Below are 19,556 nucleotides of genomic sequence, written 5' to 3'. Positions count from 1 at the left end.
ATGCCTCACAAGAAATCTAATGAGTACACATTATAGCACATGTTTTTATAATACAAATAATCATACTTAATATATCTTTTTCTATTCCACCTTATTTTTCTTTCTTTTTTTTTTTTTTTTTTTGAGGGGTGGGGGTTTAGGTAGTTGGAAAGATCCTGTTTGAGGCACACCTCCAAGATCATACTTACACACAATTCAAGAAAGAATTGCTACAAATATGGGGCTAGACACCTAACCCATTTGCAAGTAAAAATTCTATTCCATTTCATCATTTAAAAAGAGCTTCTGTAATTTTCACTCTATGGAACAAAAATGTCCCTCAGCTGGGGAACTTAAGAACTATGCCCTTGCAGAGTTGTTTTGGGTACAAACTATTTATAATGAACTGAGTCTGTTTAGGGCTAGTTTTATCAGGTCACACACTGATCTCCAAATTCAGTGAAGGTTGGTTGCCTCATAGAATCTCAAATTGTTCCAGGGGAAGCATTTAAACTGTTAAAAAGCATAATTGTTAAAAACCTGGATTTCTGAGAAGGGCCTTGAGTAATATTAATTTGTCCCCAAAATTTGATAGATGACTTTATAAAGGGCTGAATGGAACAGCTCTTTTACCATCACTCATAGGACTCATCAAATACTGTTGTGTAAAAATATATACAGGCTATGTCCACTTCCCCTCTGTGGTTTCTCTCCAGAGACAAATCATCACTAATCAGGCAAGTATTCTATTTCCTGCTTCCTCTTTCACATCTGTGTGAATAGATATCTTTGGGTTTGAGTCAAAGATAATATTGCATGCTAAGGTTTGAGGGGGAAAATATCTTTTTGTCTACGTTTGCCTAACTTGTGTATGCCTCTTCTTGAAGATGTTAGCATAAATTTTATTTTGTATGACTATGACTTTCCACCATCACTTCCTCTCTCCTAGTTTAAAAGGTCGTAAAACAGTACTGTCAGTAGATAAGCTGGTGAGAGATGAATTTTACTCATTCTTCCTCTTAGAATCTCTCAACTTCCATACTACTGACATTTAGGGCTAGACAATTCTTTGTGTGGAGTGTGGGCCTGCATATGGCATTGTGTTTAGTAGCATCTCTACACACTAGTTGCAAGTAGTATGTCCCCATCCATTCCCATGTTATAACAACTAAAACATTTCTATCAATTAACAAATATTTCCTGGGGGATATATTTGTTAATAGAGTTGAATCATTTATGAACTATAATCAAAACTAATGAGTGCTTATATGACTTGGTGGACATCATGCTAAACATTCCACATGCTATAAAATCCACAACTACTTAACACAATGACACAGGTATTATTACTGTACATATAGAAATTAAGTTATGCATAAGTGAAGTTACTTGTTCATGTTGTTAACCATTTCTAAATAAGGGATGCCTGTTACAGCTCCAGTTCTATCTTATTTCCAGGATGGTGAGTTTTGCCAGAAGATTTATATCTGACAATGCAATTACTACACAGTTAGTAATGAACTTCAGGATTCTAACTATAAATTAAATATCAATATTCATACTATTATTTCTGAAATAATATGCTGGTAGATCACTTTCAATGTTTAATTTCCACACTTCCTCTGAACAGTGTTTCTAACGATATGATTTCATGATATCATCTAAATGCTTTCAAGTTCACTAATCCCTTTAGCTATGCTTTTCATTATTAGTTGCCATTGCTTCTGAAAATAAATCGACTTTATTCTGTTTAAGGATAAAATCTACCAAAATTTGCATTGCCTCATTTTATCTAATTTTATGTAACTGCTATCCAAATTAATATCCAAATAATTAAAATTCTGATTATCAAACATTTTGCCATGTATGAGACTCCTTTATACTTTCTTTTACTATACAGCTAAAATTGAAGCAGCCTCCATCCACAACATTAATTTATTCATTCACACATCTAGCCTGTGTGAGATTATATTTAGAGTAGAGCAGTATGCTAGAGGAAGAGTGCTAAGATTTGCAGAGTACTTACTATACTTTTCCCACCTATATTAACTCCTTTAATTCTTACAAAACCTCTCTGTGTTAATTTTCCTTTCCTTTAACAACTAAGGAAATTGAAACAGATTGGCCCAGAAAATAGTAAATGCTGGAGCTGAGATTTGAATCCAGAGATATCTGAAATGAAAACATGTTTCTTTCATATATAAGATGCTGTCAGACACTCAGAAAGATAAGGATGGGTTCCTGTACTCCAGGACAGAGAAAGAGAGAACCAAGAGAAAACATGTGCTAAAAGCCGTAACAGAAGTACAAATAGAAACCCAACGAGAGAAAAGCTCATTTCAGTTGGATTGACCAGGAAGCATACCTTTCACAGGAAAACTTTCTAGCTAGGCCTTGGGAGATGAATATTAAAAGAAAGAAATTCTGAAAGAAGAAACAGATCAGCACAGTTTCAAATGTAGAAGAGGATCCATTATCTACAGTGGTGCATCTTTAACAATGGGACTTGTACTAAGAGACGCATTGCTGATGATTTTAACCTTGTGCAGACATCAAAGTGTACTTAAACAAACTGCTGTGGCTACAATATAATCTTATGGATCCTTCCTTGTAAATGTGATCATCATTGATTGAAATGTCTTTATGTAACACACAATGTTCCAGATACCAGGGCAGTATTGAATATGGCTACAAGTGGTAGAAAGGAAAATAAGAATATCTAGTATACAGTGATGAATGAGGAAGGTTTGAAGAGATGTAGGCAGGACAAAGAAGTGGAGAGTAGGGTCCAAGGTGTTAGCACATTCTAGAGAAGATGGAATTTGGGGTGATCATGAGATGAGTGATGATTATGTCCCTAAAGTGAAGTAAGCATGAAGCTTACTGGAACTGAGAGGAGAGACCCATGAAGCCAAGAAGTTAAAGATGATCAAGACCACTCTCTTCAGGTGAGTTGATGGCTTCCAGAGGCACACATAGCTAATGTCACTGGCAGTGGTTGAAGGAGAAAAAGACTGACATAAATACAATAAAGAAATTTTTCTATGACTCTGTCTTGTTATTTAATAATGGTAAATGGTAAGTTATTTAATCTCTCTAGACTTCTGATATTTTGTCCATGAAAAGAGCAGAGAGCAGCACTGTGCAATGGCTAAGAACAATAATTTGAACTTAGAGCCAGCTTGCTTGGGCTCAAATATCATTTCTGTCACTTATTACTAGAGTGACGTTGAAATGTGCTTTTAACTTTATGTACTTCATTCCTTGATTCCAAAATGGGAATATTAACAGAACATATAGATTATTACAGGTAAAGTATTCAGAAAAGTGTCTGCCACATCCCAAGCATTTAAGGGATGTTAGAACTTATATAATGATGGTATTGATGTATAACTATAGCTCTTAAGACTGCTCTGAGACTAAACAAAGGTCTAGTGCCTGGCACATAAATTCATAATTGTGAATCAGTCAAGTAGAAACCATAACAGTCAATGGTTATTGAATAGAGTATCCAGATTCTCATTTTCAGCTAACAACAGTATTATAAAGCTATGACTTCTAGATCCCTTTTATAGATGGAGTAACCAAGTCCCAATGAGTTTAAATAACTTAATAGAGGTAATAGAGATAATAAATTGAAAACTATTTTTTATACTTTCTCAGTCTGACTGTAAATATATACGTGTATATACACACACACACACACATATACACACACACACACACACACACACACATATTGTATAAGAACTTTGAAGCTGGGCGTGGTGGCACAAACCTACAATCCCAGCAGCATGGGAACATGAGGCAGGAGGATCTCAAGTTCAAAGTCAATCTCAGCAATGGCGAGGTGTTAAGCAACTCAGTGAGACCCTGTCTCTAAATAAAACACAAAAAATAGGGCTGGAGATGTGGCTCAGTGGTCAAGTGCCCCTGAGTTCAATCCCTAGTAGCACCTGCCAAAAAAAAAATGAAAACCCTTTAGAAGTATGGACAGTAGAAACAGTTGAGAGTGAGGATAGCATTGTATTGCTTTGCTCTTTCATTTTGAATTAAGTAGTTAAATGAGAGGTTCACTTATTTTTGCTTTGCCTTTTGTAAAGAAATCTGGCTTTTAATAAAGAAATGGAAGAAGTACTAGAATTCCATATAGAAAAGAATTTCAAGACTATAAATAGTTTAGCACAATGATTTTTAGACTTTAGTATGCGTGATAATCAACTATCGCTTTTGAAAATACAGATTGATGGGTGTCAGAATCTCTAATGCAGTAGGTTTTTGTGGGCCTGAGAATGGTATTTCTGAAAATTTCCCAAGCAATGCCAATGTTGCTTGTCCTGCTTTGAGAATCATTGGTTCAGCAATGCGAGGTATTCCCCCAGCTCATCACAAAAGAAGCAGATATGGGAGGGGGGATGGCCTAGAAAACTAGAGTCAGACATGAAAATATGGGACTTAATTTTTTATAGTAAGAGGCAGGATCAAGGCTAGAATAGAAACACCTGCTGAAATAAAAGATGTACATTAAAAAAAAAACACACACACAAATTGAAGTTAGATCAAGAACCAAATTAAATTCTTTGACCTGAATTTGTCTTCACTAACCAGATTGACTGAGCTGCTATTATATTTTTCTCGTGGAATTTTATACAACAACCTGACATAGTATTAATTAAGAATATAAGTTTTGTAGATACACTGTGAGAATTCAGATTTCAGCTCTGATTTTTATTAGGCATGACCCTGGGCAAGTTGTCCTCACTTAACTTCTCTAAGCCTCACTTTCTATGCCTGTAAAATGGAAATAACAAGTTACCAAACTTCAAGGGAACATTAAAAAGATTGAATACATCAATCATGAAAGGGTACAATGTCTGCTTTGGAATAAATGGTTTATAAACATTAGCTATCATAACATAAAAATTCCCTAGCCTTTAATAAATTTCACAGTTATTACTCCTCATCCTTTCCTTCCAGACAGTTTTGTCTTGATTCAATTATGCTGTTTCAGTGAGCTTAGATACATTGTTTTTCCATGCCCTACAGAAATTCCAGCAGCCTGAGGTACATGAAGACATGTAACAGGAATTCTATCTTCCATACTGAAGTCATACAGGATTGATGGAGGTACCCCAACCTTTTAATTTGAGCTGCAATAGTCTTTCTAAAATATCTGAAGGGGAAGCAAATAATAAATTAAAAATGTGCAAACTTTCCTATATAAATACCTGTCTTAGTTTACCCCACCTTTATCCTTCAATCTCATCTCCTTTCTTCTCTCTCCCTCTCCCTCCTTCTCTCCCTCCTTCTCTCTCTCTCTCCCTCTCTCTCTCTCTCTTCTCTCTGTCTCACACACACACACACACACACACACACACACACACACACACACACATCTCTATTCTATTCTACTCTGTAAAGATATTCCTAAAGCACTGTAGATCTTTTAACCCAAGAGGTCATATGATCTTTCACTTTACCCATTATTTGTGTTCTATGGAGAATGGAGTCCAGATTTCATTTATTTTATTCCCATAGTGCTAAAAGAATGCTGTGGACATAGGACATGTCCTTAGGTCATGCATTTCCAATTATTTTTGTGTAAATGCCTTAACTAAGGATAATAATAACTTCCCTTCCTACCTATATGTAGGCAATATCAAATCTTTCTTCTTTGAATCTCCTTTATCTCAATAAACTTTCCAATTAATTGACCACTTATTTGTTCTTGAACTGTTGCTCTGCCATCCTACCAATTCTATGAAGCTCAGTTCCTTTCACAGAATAATTGTAGGTCAGCAACTTTGGGTTGGAATTTAGAGCACACCTGTGGATAAATCCTCACTTGAGATAGTTGCTAAGTTCAAGTACATGGCCCAGTCTGGCCTCATCCTTAGATCTTTCAAACAACCCTGGAATCTCCTGAAACCAACTGTGCTCCCATTGCCTGTTCATCACTGAACACTCCTCATCCTCTGAAACCCTATAATCAGGTTTCACAGAAATATTGCCCAGAAAATAATATATACCATAGCAGATATTTTAAGTCATCCTCTGATCAAAAGACCTGTCTAGCAATCAAAACCTGCAAACATGTAAAAGCTTAAAATTATTCCACAGTCATGCTCTTTCTTATGATCCTAGTCATATAGTGACTCAGTGCATATTTTAAAAAAAAATTAAATTTATTTAACAGGAGAATTTAATAGGAGAAATGTGTTTAGTAAGGAATAGTATAATTTGAAATCAGACATCCTGGGATTTATACTATATCTCTGACCATTGAGTGGAGTCTGGGAAAATAATTCTACTAATTCTATATTCAGTTTTCTCATGAGTAAAATAAGTTTCAGGATGCTTGCCTTATAAAGTCACTGTCAGGAAGAAAGACATGTATCAAAAAGTTAACTCATCTATGAAGTTATTGTTTCATTCAACTCTAATTTCATGTGCCTCCTCAAATGGAAAACTACAGCAAATAGGAAGATGATTCATAATTCATATCCTCTGCCTTTCTTAATACAAATTTCTGCTGTTTAAAAGGAGGTAGAAAACTTCTTGCTGAATAATCTGCTCTACATTGACTGGAAAGCTCTTTTGATATTCACTGACTCCTTTCCACTTTACATGGAGTATCTCTTCTGTGTTTCAACTTGGTCTAAAAGCTAGATTCCCAGACCTTTGCTGTTGTTGTTAACTAGAGGATAGGAATAGTCTTCCCTTCCTCATCTTGTAAATTAAGGAGTCAGGTATGGCTTGACTTCAGCAGGCCTAAAGAAAACATTTGTAAATACTGGGGAATGATATTGTCCACATTACACTGTTACATAGTGTTACACGAATAGGTAACAGCGAACCACATTGTTAGGTATAATTATAATGCAACATGAAAAATATGGAAAAATAAATAAACAAACTAGATTACATAAGGTTACAAGAAAAAAATATCATAAAAACAAAACAGAAAAAAAAAGGAAACTTTTGTACTGTTTTTTAGGTGTACTTTTACAATCTTCATGTTTTTTCACATCCCACTGTGGAATGTTTCAGGTACATTTTCAATGCTTCTTCATAGATTAAATGCTAGCATGTGATAATAGTATAGCTTTATGTGAGTATGCCGTAACAATTTGTGGTTATAGAAGAGACATTTAAGACTCTTCAGTGTGATTAATGAATTACATATTTGTAAAATTAATCTTTGAATTTGGCTTTACAGACTAGTTTTGGTTGTTTTATTTTGCATCATTTATCTCAATAAAGAAATTCATTTAAGACTTGATTGCTTTTTTTTTTTTTTTTTCCTACACAGGAGTGAATAATTAACAGGAAAAGAAATACTACACCTTACATAAAAAAGCATGTTTAGAAATGAGGAAAGTTTTCTAAATAAATAACTTGTCCAACTTTTGGCTCTTTTTGACTTTTTGAATTGTTAAAGGCAAGTGCTCTATCATATCAGGCAGTATATTTATATCACTATTACATGTTCAAATAAAGCCTCAATGAAAATTTTAACAGATTACACACATTTTTTTCAACAATGAAGTAAACGTATTACTTCCACTAAATAAATAATCAAACTAGATAATTATTAAATATTTATGCATGTATATTGCTCAATTGAAAATCCAAATAATAAATTGAACCTCAACCAGTCTAATATTTAATTTTGTTTAAATTGCTTCTTATAACTGGCAGCTAAAATGCTACAAAACCCACTCAGGGTATGAATGCAAGTCAGAGATATGTCATCAGCAACTGGGCTGAGGGGGAATAAAAAAAGGAATGAAATGCCAACTAATTTCTAAAATCTTTTCTTTCCCTAAGAAAAGTATTAAAAGCATATGGGAACTCTTAAATTTTTTTTTAAAGGATAGTATTATAATCTCTGAGAGATAAAATGAGGGCCATTTGCATATTGAAGTTGTTTTTCAAAATGATAAACCATTTGAAACCACTTAAAATTGTTTTCCTCATGATTTCCTCTGCTCAAATAACAAACTAAAATGAATTAAATTTGATTATTTTCAATTTAAAGTCTAATTTCTATTTGTTTTTCCTCTACTTGACACACATACACACACACACACACACACACACACACACACACTTTCCTTTCCTTTCTCTTACATATGAAATGATCAAATTTCCTACAGTCTATTTAGGAACACTGGTGTAGGTGTGGTGGGAGACTCTATATAACTAAAGAGATTAGCAGTGTTTGCAAAAAAACTGCATCACAAACTGCCTGAAGATTAACGTCTGAAGGGGCCCCATAAAGAGTTAGTAGTGAAATTCTCAGTCACTCATTTCCATAACGCATAGTCACAAAACCCCTGGAGTATCAAGCCCACCCCAAAAAGATTTGCCCAGAATAGGTGACAGAAACACTAGTGACTTGTCACTTCCACAGATAATATCCATTTTTCTCTAAGTCAATCAATCAATTTCCATTTGGGCAGTAGCTTGTCATCTAACAGGAGACTAGTGTTCCTCACCCCAGGTGTGGAACTAATCCTTTGCTGGAGGGTCTGCATTAGTAGACTGACGCAGGCTGTTTAATCTATTTAATCTAATCAAATCAGGGCCTGGGTGCCTCCCTTTGTCACATCTGATGCCCCATTTCCGTATTAAAAAAGGAGTACACAGGCACAAGCCAGCCCACTAGGTCCCTTGGTACATCATTAAGTTGTAAAAATGACTTCATCACTCACGACAAAGAAATTAGAAGGCCCCAATGGTGGCATATGGCAACTGGAGAAGCTCTCTACCAGCTGCCCACCTGACTCTCTCTCCTGCAAAATCATGTCCCTCCCCTCCAAAAGCTGCCTCTGCACTGCAGTAGATTGCTGCAGCAGCAGAAGCTAGAGCCAGGAAGGGGGTGAGGGGACTGGAGAATGGAGAAAGAGAAGCTCATGTCTGCAAAGCTTGTGCAAGTCCTTGGAGACCCCTCCCCGGCCCTCAATCCATCTATTCATCTCCTGGTAAAGGGTATTTTCTTTTGTTAAGGGAAAAAATAAAGAAGAAGAAGAAGAAGGTTGCATTACCCCCAGATACCTAATCTATATGGCCCCTAAGGGGGTAAGGAGATAACAGCTGCTTGTTGGTTTGATAGGCAGGTAGGTGAATCATAGAAAAAGTCACCTCTGGCCCTAAAGACTGTGTGCCTATAAATCATTTCCACCACAGCAGGATGGTAGACTCTTGCAGCAGGCTTTATGATCAGGTTTCTCTCACACAAAAGGAATTTGCAAATATATTTTTTACTGAAAAGATTAAGAATCCCTCTTTGAAAGGGATGGCTAAGTAGAGAGGACAATGAGAAATAGATAGATAGTAGATAGATAGATAGACAGACAGAATGAATGAATGAATGTGTGTGTACATGAGTATTTGCTGACAGGACCTAGGAATTCATTTCCAATGCCTCTTCTAATAAATAAACCAAGCACATTTTTATGTTTGACTTCTGTGAAGGAAAAAGAATAGCAGTAGTAAAATCATTTCTTTCTAGGCTTAAAATGTCAATTGTTGGCATTTGAGTTGTTTGCTTAAAATATTTTTACTCTCTGAAAATTAACAAGAGATTTTTTTTTATATAATCAGGGAAGCCAGGATATTTACCTAAATCATACCAAACTTCACCTTTATAAATGAAAATGTACCTTTATAAAGAGATGTAAAGTCATGCCTTTGGATTTGTTCATTTTAAAATGTATATACTCTTTCTCTCTTTCTCATATCAGGGTTATGAATTGAGTTGTATTAGTCAAAATCCCAAGGAATAATCCCTTCCTTTTTGTAGATCTAAAGGCCTAAACTGCTTTTAGTCTTGCTCAAATCTCTCCCATCTTCTTGGAGCCAAAGTGTCAAAGGGTGTGACTGGAGAGAAAAAATTCTAAATACCATGTTTTCTCTAGAATATTTTTCTAGAACATTATCAAGTGTGGAGTTTGCCTTTTTGCCTAGAAAAGAAAAATCACCCAAGTTGTATACAAATAATAAGGAAGTCAGTATGCACACACAAATACAGTAGTATGTTTCTCCTGGGGGCGGGGGGCAGGGGAACCTTGGGTCTGCCAAAGTCTTCTATCTCTAACTCATGGATTCTCCCCTGGATTTGGAGCAGGATAGATTATAGTTATTCATTCAGAGAGCATGTAGCTCAGTCAGCTGCTGAAAATGAACTTCATGGTGAAGCACACAATCTTAGGCAGAGATGTTAAATCTCAGTGTAAAAGTAGTTTGAAGCCATGCATTTCGAGACACCTGAGTTCTAATCAAAATCCCTTTGTGACCTTAACTAAGTCACCATATCCCTGATTCTCTATTTAATTTTCTAGTCTGTGAAAGAGAAGGGTTAGATTAGGTGAGCCCTGTCCAGTTTTAATATGGATTCCTCTCATGAAAGTCACTGTATGCTACAGCATATGTGATTTTCAGCCTCTTATTTATAGAGATATATCTTTTTCTTAGCAAAAAGTTAAGTTAGAAATGCAAGAAATATTCGAGGAAACAAAATGTTGCCCTATAAATTGAACCTTTGTAAATAAAGATAGGAATAAAGGAATACTGTAGTTTTTAACAGAAAAATCTAACCTTGAGCTTAAATGAATTTATCTAAGTGTATTTATGCCTGGCTAATATTTAAAGATGCGCTGAATTACTAGCAGACTCTATGCACTACCAAAAATAATTGTTAGGCTAGCTCTTAAAAAGCTTTCAAATGAGATTTATGGAATTTTTAGTGAATAATGATTTCAATTCTAAATAATATGGATGGGAGAATAATTTTAAAAAACAGAAATGAGATATGAAAACAGGCTTTTTTTACCACAATGGAAATAATCCATTAGCATTACTAATACTTAAGACAAATATGAACAAGCTGAATAGATATAAGGTTTTTTTTCATTCTGATTTTTCTTAATCTAAGATGGCATTAATAATAAATGATAACATCGAGAAATTACCAGGTTCTAGACACCTCAAAAAAATTTAGATATGTTCCCTGCAATTACCTATACTTGTGGAGCTTGCATTTACTGGATAAAGTGAAATATTGGTATAAAGGGTGGTAAATACTGCATAAAGTAGAAGCAGCATGGAGAAATCAGGAGGACAGGAGCAGGGGACAGGAAATTATACATAGGGTCTAAATAATATTTCCACCTGGAAAAAGACAAGAATAGTCTTTGTAGATACAGTGTTATACATTCAAGTCATAATGTTGACCAAATTTCCTTTGGTCTTTGGTGTATCTGGCCTTCTTTGGTTATGCTCTTTGCAAAAACAAATCTGTTTTTTTCTTTTTTTCCTTTACAATTAAACACTCACCCAGGTTCTTCGCAGCAATTGAAACATATGATAAAAACAACCCTTAACAATTTCACATTTGTAAATATCTAAATTACTATTTTCCCCATGCCCTGTATTATTTAAAGACAAAATTAATTTGCTCCAAATATCTTTTTATCACAATATTAAGTATGTTCTCATTTTAGAACATTACAGATTTCTAAAGGAATCTTCTTGGATTTCCCATTTTAAGGCCCTTCGTGGAAGTGACTAATTTCTCCTGCCAATGATGTGCAGTTTCTCTTTAAGAAAAGACAAAGGAAAAAAATTACATAAGCGCCCTCCTTTGGGACTGAATTTCTTCCCCTGCTGACTCTACCAGTTTCTCTTCTCAATGAGTAGGAAAGCTGAAATACTTAGAATTTGACCAATAAAAGGACCAAGAGTCTGTGTTCAGACTAAAAAGTGAGGCTGTCTTTGCTTAATCAATAAAAGGGAGAAGCTAAACCATTGCTGCTAGTTTTTCATTGAGAAATTTTCCAGGAGTAATAAGGAGCCTTTCTCTCCTGAGAAGCTGTCTCTATATACCTCAGTTCCTCCACTCCAGTTCTGCCCATAACAGTGATGGCAAACACTTTCCAAAGTAAAGCTCCTTTTACATCTAGAGGGAGCAGAATCTCTCCCCAGTCTTCCACTCATGGGACTCTCATCTTACTACCAAATTATCTATATGGAGAAGCTTACATGAATGGGCATACAATGCTTGTAGGTACAAGAATGGTCTCCTTGTGTTCTTACTGGTTTTGAAACAAATCACATTAGGAAACATGCACATTTCAAATCTATTATACAAATTTCTCAGATTTTCACCTATAAAAAGCCTTCTAAATAAAATTATATGTGGCATTCACAGGACTAGTTGGATTTTTACCATCGTGCAAAAAATAGGTGTATCTGGCTGACTAAATTATTTGTGATTTTTATCAAGATTTCTTAATATATTTTTATTATTAAGCATACAAGACTTTTACAATCACAAAAAGAAAATTTTACATATGCTGAAGATATATTTTCACGGGAGGCTTCAACTATATTTGCAATGTTTAGTTTTATATTTAAAATGAAGAAACTGTGTCAAAGCTCTCAGATGTATGCCTATTTAATTTTCTGCATGTTCATAATATTCTACAATAATTTCTAACTTAACATAAGACAATTGCATATAAAAAACTGTTAAGTTTCCCACCCTTTAATATCCATTTAAAGGGAGATGAATTTGGATCCAGTAAGAATTTCAAAATTCAAATTTTCCTATGAGGAAAATGTGGCAAATAAATTAAGAGGACCAGTATTTTCATTTACTAAACATGACACAAATTACTAAACATGACACAAATGATAGCAATGAATTTGCTTTTTTTTTTTTTTTTTCCCAACCAGGAAAGACCTGTTTACTGACCTCCCAGTGCTACAAAGACAGAAAGCTGGAGCATCCCTAGTGTTTTCTCCTGGCAGGAAAATGTTAGCATTTTAGCATTTGGCAAGCTGAATATTTTGACACTGAAACAACCCTTAAAGGAACCACCATTATATTTCTTTTGACTTCATATTGAATTTCTTATTGTATTTTCTGTTTGGTTTTTTTTTTTTTTCAGGATGGGGGGGTCATTTGGTATTTTTTTCCTCCTGAATTAAAAATATTCATGCATATACATTTGGAGAATCTTTTAGCCAATTTTGTTTTGTTTTAGGAAATGATTTTTAGGAAAAAAAAACTTAACTAAAATTGTCACATGTTCATATTCAGTAATATTAGGTGGAGTGAATATTTTCTTTAAACGTTTTCGCCTAACATGGATTTTTTCTTTGATTTATCACATTCATAAAATGTGGGTCTTTACATCAGCTAGAGATAATTATTTCCATCTTAAATTGATTAATTTTAAAAGAGAATATTTGCCTCCTGCTGGGTCTGAGGGTTAATCATCTATGTTGTCAGGTAAAGACAATATCCCAAGGCATTATTCCTAATCTATTGCACCATGCACCATCCTCTTAACATTTTGAAGAACTGCCCCAAAATCTGAGCTCAATGGTCATAATGCCTAAAATAAATCCCCAAGAATTTCTCCGGCGGGGTGGGGGTGGGGGGCTGGAGATGGTGGAGGCACTAGTCAGAAAGATCCCTCCAGGGAAAGGAACTGTAGGTGCCAAAACCAAGGGAGGAGGGGGCCTGAAAGACTTCAGTTAGCAGTGGGAGGGGCCAGAGTACTGTGGAAGACTGGATTGTGATTAGGAAGGCGCTCTATTGTCTTCTTCCTCTAAAATGTGAATTCCAGCAAGACCTGGAAGGGTGTGTGCGTTTTTGTGTTCTTTGTCAGCACAACAATTCAGACTAAAGAAATTTAGCCTTGATTATCAAAATATACACAATAAAGCAAACGAAGCTGCCTCTCACCCTCGGGTGGCCGGGCAGTGCTCCTCGACATCCCCACCCATCAGTCCTTTTGCAGCAGGTTTTGCAGATGCTTCCGGGTAACTCCTGGTAGCTAGCGCTAGGACCCCGTCTGCAGCTACCACCGCTGAGCAGGAGGCCCGAGGGCGCAGCTGAGCGCTCTCCGCACTGCCGCCCCTAAGCAGCCAAGCTCATTAACAGGTGGACTCGCGCCCCGGACACTGGAAACCCCACCTGCTTTGATAGAGACCAGTCGATTTCGATTTCTTCAGACACAAAGCATCATCTAGGCATGCCCCAGGGCCAGGCATTCCTCGCGGCCTGCAGGGGGTCAGCGCTGCAGAGATCTGGGACTGATGATTTTTTTTTTTTTTTTTTAACTTGTGGGACGCACGGGTAAAAGCACCACACTTGACGACCCTCCACACCCACTTTGCACACCCGGGATCACGCTGTCTTGGCCAGGGGGGACGGCGAAGGGTGGGGTGGCGGTTCCTTGTCTGGCTACAACTCCTATTCTGTCCACCCTTTCTCGAAAAGCCTGTTCAGTCACCGGAATGGGCAAATTTGCCCGCGGTCGCCTCAGAGACCCTAAATCTTTTTGACTCTGGAAAAAGACAAAAGTTCGTCTAGCCCCTTGTGCGTTGGTCAAGGCACCAAAAGACTCCCCCGCCACCCCCGGGAATTCCTAAACCCCACTGGGTTATCTTCCAAGGTTACAAACACCAAGCCCCTGAGCTACAGCCCAGCCAGGCGCATTACCTGTTGGCTGCCAGCCGAGACGCGATGTATCCGCCCGGAATCTGGGTGATAATGTAGCCCCAAAAGAAGGAACCATGGATCATTCCCACGGTTTCTGGGTCCCAGTTGAATTTGGCTTTCTAGAAAGGTAGAGTGGGGAAAGGGGAGGGAAGGGAAAGAGTAGAGTTAGTGTGGAAAATTGACTTTCAGGGTTTTGCAGGCCAAACCAGCCCTCAACTCTGGGGGACATTTCCTTTAGTCTGAAGGTGTCCTGACTTAATTTTCGTTTCCTTACAAAATTGCTTCCTCTAATGAAAGAAGGTGCTCATTGACGAAATATATCTCCATGAAAACAGTGTAGCTGGGCTCCCTAGCTTTGCTTCCCCTCCCCGTCAGGCAGGTGGGAATGCTTCAGTGAGTGGGGAATCTCTATTGTCCCAGTAAATTGGAAATTCAGACTCCCAATGAAAGACTGGTTAGCTAGCGATAGAGACTCCTGGCAAGGGTATTTTTGTCCCTGGCTGTGCACCAATGAGGGTGCAGTAATGACTTTGGAGAATGGAACACAACCCTCTTGATCCAAATAGGGAAATTAAGTAAAAGGAAAGGGTAAGACTTCAAGGGTTAAGAGAAAGGGTGTCTCTCCCAAATCGGAAGGGTTCCCGCAGGAAGGTCTTAGAGCCATTTGCCCTTGAGATTTTTTTGTTTTGTTTTGGGGGCAGGGGATCAGTGGAGAGGAAGCTATTATTAAAGGGTGTGGATGACAGGCCTAACTCCACCCAGCCCCAGAAGGTGAATCTCAAAGGATACTGAGGTGACATATCTGCATTCGCGCAGTAAGAGAACAGCTATCATGTCCAGAAAACTGGGGACCTTTTTTCTCCCTTTAATGAAATTTTGAAACCAAACGGGTTTTGTAGGGATTTCTGGACTCCCCAGTCCCCAGTAATGCACCTGCTTTCCACCCACAGAGCATTCCTCAATTTCTCCTCCCAATCTTTTTGCAACCCGGTTATGGGTTTATGGTCCCGAAACAAAAAGAATCAGGGGGACTTCTGTGACCTTGGACTGACCCTCCCGTCTCTAGGCGTCTCCACCTAAGACACACATCATAAGACTAAGGAGTGGTCTCCCTGTGGATCCAGGACTCGCTGTGCTGCAGATCCTTTCCAAATCGGGGAGGTAGACCTTCCTAAAGGGCCCCTACCAAAACCTGCGGATATGCACACAGCTGATTTGATTTGTTTTGTTTCATTTTGATTATTAAAAATGTTTGGGCGGGATCTGGAGGAAGTCGGGGGAAATTATAACTAATATGCTACTCTCTCCCTCCAAGGAAAAGGAAAAGACTTCTATTTAGACTTAGCAGGCATTGTAAGTCACCAACTCGTATAAAGCCACTCTTCACAAAAACCTAGTGAGCTGGACGCTATGTTCTACTTTGCAGACAAAGAAGGAGAGGCCCAGATAAAGATAGGAAGAGATAAAGAGATAGGGAACACTACTGAGGTCCATTCTACAATGGCAGGACTTGAAAGGGGCTTGGAAAGCATCCCTTCCTTCCTCTTTCGGTGAGGGGATAACAGGATTCAGTTGATGTGGTTCTGAGAGGCCACAAGGCCAGCGAGCGGGGAGCCTGGGGGACCCCGCTGTCGCCCACCTCCTTGATGACTTTGCCCCCGCGGTGGATGGTGCTGTTGTTGACCATGTCCACAATGGCCACGCCCAAGTTGCAGCGAATGCCAAAGGAGATGCAGAAGCCCAGGCCGCTCATGATCGCGATGATGTAGCGGCGCGGCAGGCCAAAGCACGTGCAGTCGCACAGCGGCGCCTTCTTCTCAGGCACCTCCAGAGGCTTCCCATCCTCGGTCAGCTCGATGGTCTCCCCGGTCTCCTGTTTCTTCTCCAGCACCCTGCGCGTCAGAGTAGTGGGAAGCAAGGACGCCGGGTTAGGCACCCAGGACGCAGGCCCAGTCGCATTTTCCAGGACCCTCGGGACTGGGAACCGGGGTACTGACACCGTTCCTCCCTGGAGCTTCAGGGCCTCCTGCGTTCTCTAACATTTTATCAGTCCCCCTCCCCGCGGCCGCGTTGCTTGAATTTTAATACCTTCGGGCCTAAAACAGAGACTCCCCATGCTCTCGGGATCCCCCCCCCCCCGCTTCAGTTCCTCCATTCAGGCATAGGTCATTGGAACCAGACTTTATTTGGGGTCTGCAGCTTGTGGGAAGGGGCTAGCAGAGCCGGGTGTCCTGGTCACCTCTATGGACTTCTCCCCACCCGCTCCCATCTCCCGGTTCCGCAGTGCTTTACTCTGTCAACTGCGCGTCTTAATCACCCAACCTCCCGCGGGCTCCCTGGCTGCGGACCCGCCACAACCTCGCAACCCGCTCCCTCTCAGCCAAGTTGAAGCTTTCTGGGTTGAGCACACCTGGATCCCGCCCCTCAGCTGAGCCCACCCTCACACCCTACCCGGGCAGGAGGCCAGCGGCCACTCCAACAAGGGCCCGAATCCTCTCTGCGAGTGTCAAGCACTTTACTTCCCTCTCCTCCAGCTCCAGGGTGCCAGATAAATACTTACTTCTCTGTTAAGCATCTTTGTTTTATTTTATTTTTTATTCGAGTTGGAAACAAAGGCCTCCGTACATATGGCTGACACCTTAGCTTTCTACTGCTAGAACATGAATAATTAATTATTCACAATCTTGCGTCATTACTATCTCGGTTACAAACACCGAAAAATATCGGGGGCCCATTTCCAAAGACGTAAAATGTGACCTCCAAATATACAAAGGCGCCCCCCAGAACCACTGTCCCACACCAAGGTGAAAGATCTTACTTTTTAAAAAATAGTATTTCATAAGATTTCGCCTGTTTGATTCAATTCCTTTCGGGCTTTCGCCCTTGGGGGAAGCGGGAAAAGAAAGGGAAGAGAAAGCCGAGTGATGGAATGGATTTACTAAAAGATGGTACTATTGTTCTAATCCAACATGTCCATGAAATTTATGTTTTTTTTAAAAAGTAAGATCTTTTCGTTTACAGTTGGAAAATATTCTCACAATTTACCACGGAATTAATTTTTAATCTGGGATCTTTTAAATAACACATGAACATTTGTGTTATTTTCACTCATGCGAGTGAACCCAATGAAAATTTTAGATCAATACCAAGAATGCATACTTGGTATAAAGCTGCCCCCAGATCTGAGGTTACCAGAACAGAATATTAGACTTTCAAATTCTATAGACTATCACCTGGATAATAGGTCATAAAGGTATTTACAGGTAGGTTAAAGCTGATCCATCAAGTCTGATTCCAATGTTAGGAAATATTAAATTTATTTATTCGAGGGGAAATTCATCAATGTGGTATTTTATATGTTCATAAATGCAAATCTGAACTCAGCATCTAAACTCCCCACCTGATGGCAGTTGGGCTGGGAAAGAGCAGTCCTTTTTAGGGGAGCTGCGGAACTGCAGGGCCCTTGCGGTATGTGCTGCCGCATAGGTGCATGATGGTGTGTACAGGAAGCCCACCAGAACCCGAAGAGATTTGCAAAACTGGGAGGAGCATGGGTCATTTTCTTGACATCTCCTATATTTTACAAATGCTTCAAATTTCCCAAATGTGAAAAATTAGTGCTTAGAATCGTTTATCCTTCTGTGTCTGCTCTCTCTTGTTGATTTTGCTCATATTATTACCCAAAAGATGCATTCATATAACATATCTGAAAAGATTTAAGTTGTGCAATTTACAGTATCATTAGTACAGTGGCTACAAGGGGTGTTAAAATTTTTAAAAAACCAATTCTAGTACTTTCAAAGTAAATTCACTGATTATTTTAATTGTTGCTCATGAAAACACTAGGGCATTTACCATGAAAGAAATAGACATGGAGAAGAGGGTAAATGATTAAAAATACATATACATTATTGCTGGTTCAGAGAGAAGAACTACTTTAGTTATCAATTATTGATACATTTTTATTCCTTTCCATTCAATACAAAAGGAAGATCCCATGGGGAATTTCTACTATGGTCTCCAAGCTGAGACCTTAATTTCTTTTTGCCACTAGTCTTCGGAATTTCTTGGTTAATTTTTTAGAGTGTTGTACTTTGATATTCATTTGGCTGTATCAAAGGAATCTAATTTGAGGTATTTATAAGCACCAAAAGGAAAGCTCTTTGAACAGGAACTGGTCATTTCTCACATGCAAATGGGATAAGTACTGGGTTGTAAAGGATGAAAATTTGCAGATACCAACACAAATATCTCTCTCTCTCTCTCTCTCTCTCTCTCTCTCTCTCACACACACACACACACACACACACATACACACACAGATTCATTTAGTGCAACATTCTTGCATTAATAAGCAGGTTTCCAGAGCAGCCTTGTTCCAGCAATGAGCAACAAAAAGATTTTCTGATCATATTACAGTCTCTCTAAGCATCCAAGGTTTATGGAAATTGCCCTGCAGTTTTTTTTTTTTTTTTTTTTTTTTTTTTTTTTTGTTGTTGTTGTTGTTGTTTTTTTTTTCCATGGCGAGCCCCGCGGGTTTGCTTTCTCTTACCTGTAGATCTGGCCAAGGGATTTTCCAGCAAAATTCTTTAGTTCCTCTTTTCCTGGGGCCAAAATCCTTTGTTTTACCGACTCCATTCTTGCAAAGACTGGTGTTCGGTTTTGCCAGGTTTAAACAGCGATTACTATGAAAGGCGAGGCTTGCGCATATTGTCTTAATCGCTTAAGGTAGTTGTGGGCTTTTTCTTCTCAGCGGAATGGTATTGGTGTGCCTCCAGCAAGAGTGCGAGTGAGAGAGGGGAGGGAGAGTGAGAATGAGAATACAACAGAATAGCCGCATGCAACCCACGGGTTTCCTAATAGGAGAGTTGGTAGACACAATCAGAAAGTCTCATTGGAAGAGAAGGATCCGGTGGCAAAGGGCGCAAGCAGTGCCATGGTATTTGGGCGGGTGCAGATGAGTCCTTGTCCTGGAAATCAGTTCACTGAAAAACAATGTACATTCCCAGTTTTGAAAGCTTATTGCAGTCAAGTCGGCTGGCTTTTAAACAGAGGGGCT

General features: G+C 38.6%; 1 protein-coding gene across 2 annotated transcripts in view; it reads right to left on the bottom strand.

The window, feature by feature from the left end:
* Window positions 1-19,135, bottom strand: part of Slc17a6 (solute carrier family 17 member 6) — a 37,169-nt gene extending 18,034 nt beyond the window's left edge. Inside the window, exons 1-3 of one of the 2 annotated variants that reach the window (XM_076844273.2) lie at window positions 19,050-19,135; window positions 16,122-16,389; window positions 14,498-14,616 (exon numbers count right to left, since the gene is read on the bottom strand). In XM_076844273.2, coding sequence (XP_076700388.1) covers window positions 14,498-14,616; window positions 16,122-16,389; window positions 19,050-19,135 — 473 coding nt within the window. The remainder of the gene's footprint in view (window positions 1-14,497; window positions 14,617-16,121; window positions 16,390-19,049) is intronic. The other variant, XM_076844275.2, reaches the window with a different exon arrangement.
* Between the last annotated feature and the right edge of the window lie 421 nt (window positions 19,136-19,556).

The sequence above is a fragment of the Callospermophilus lateralis genome, chromosome 2, assembly GCF_048772815.1.
Source record: "Callospermophilus lateralis isolate mCalLat2 chromosome 2, mCalLat2.hap1, whole genome shotgun sequence".
NCBI lineage: Eukaryota > Metazoa > Chordata > Mammalia > Rodentia > Sciuridae > Callospermophilus > Callospermophilus lateralis.
This window is presented reverse-complemented; position numbering and strand designations above follow the sequence as displayed.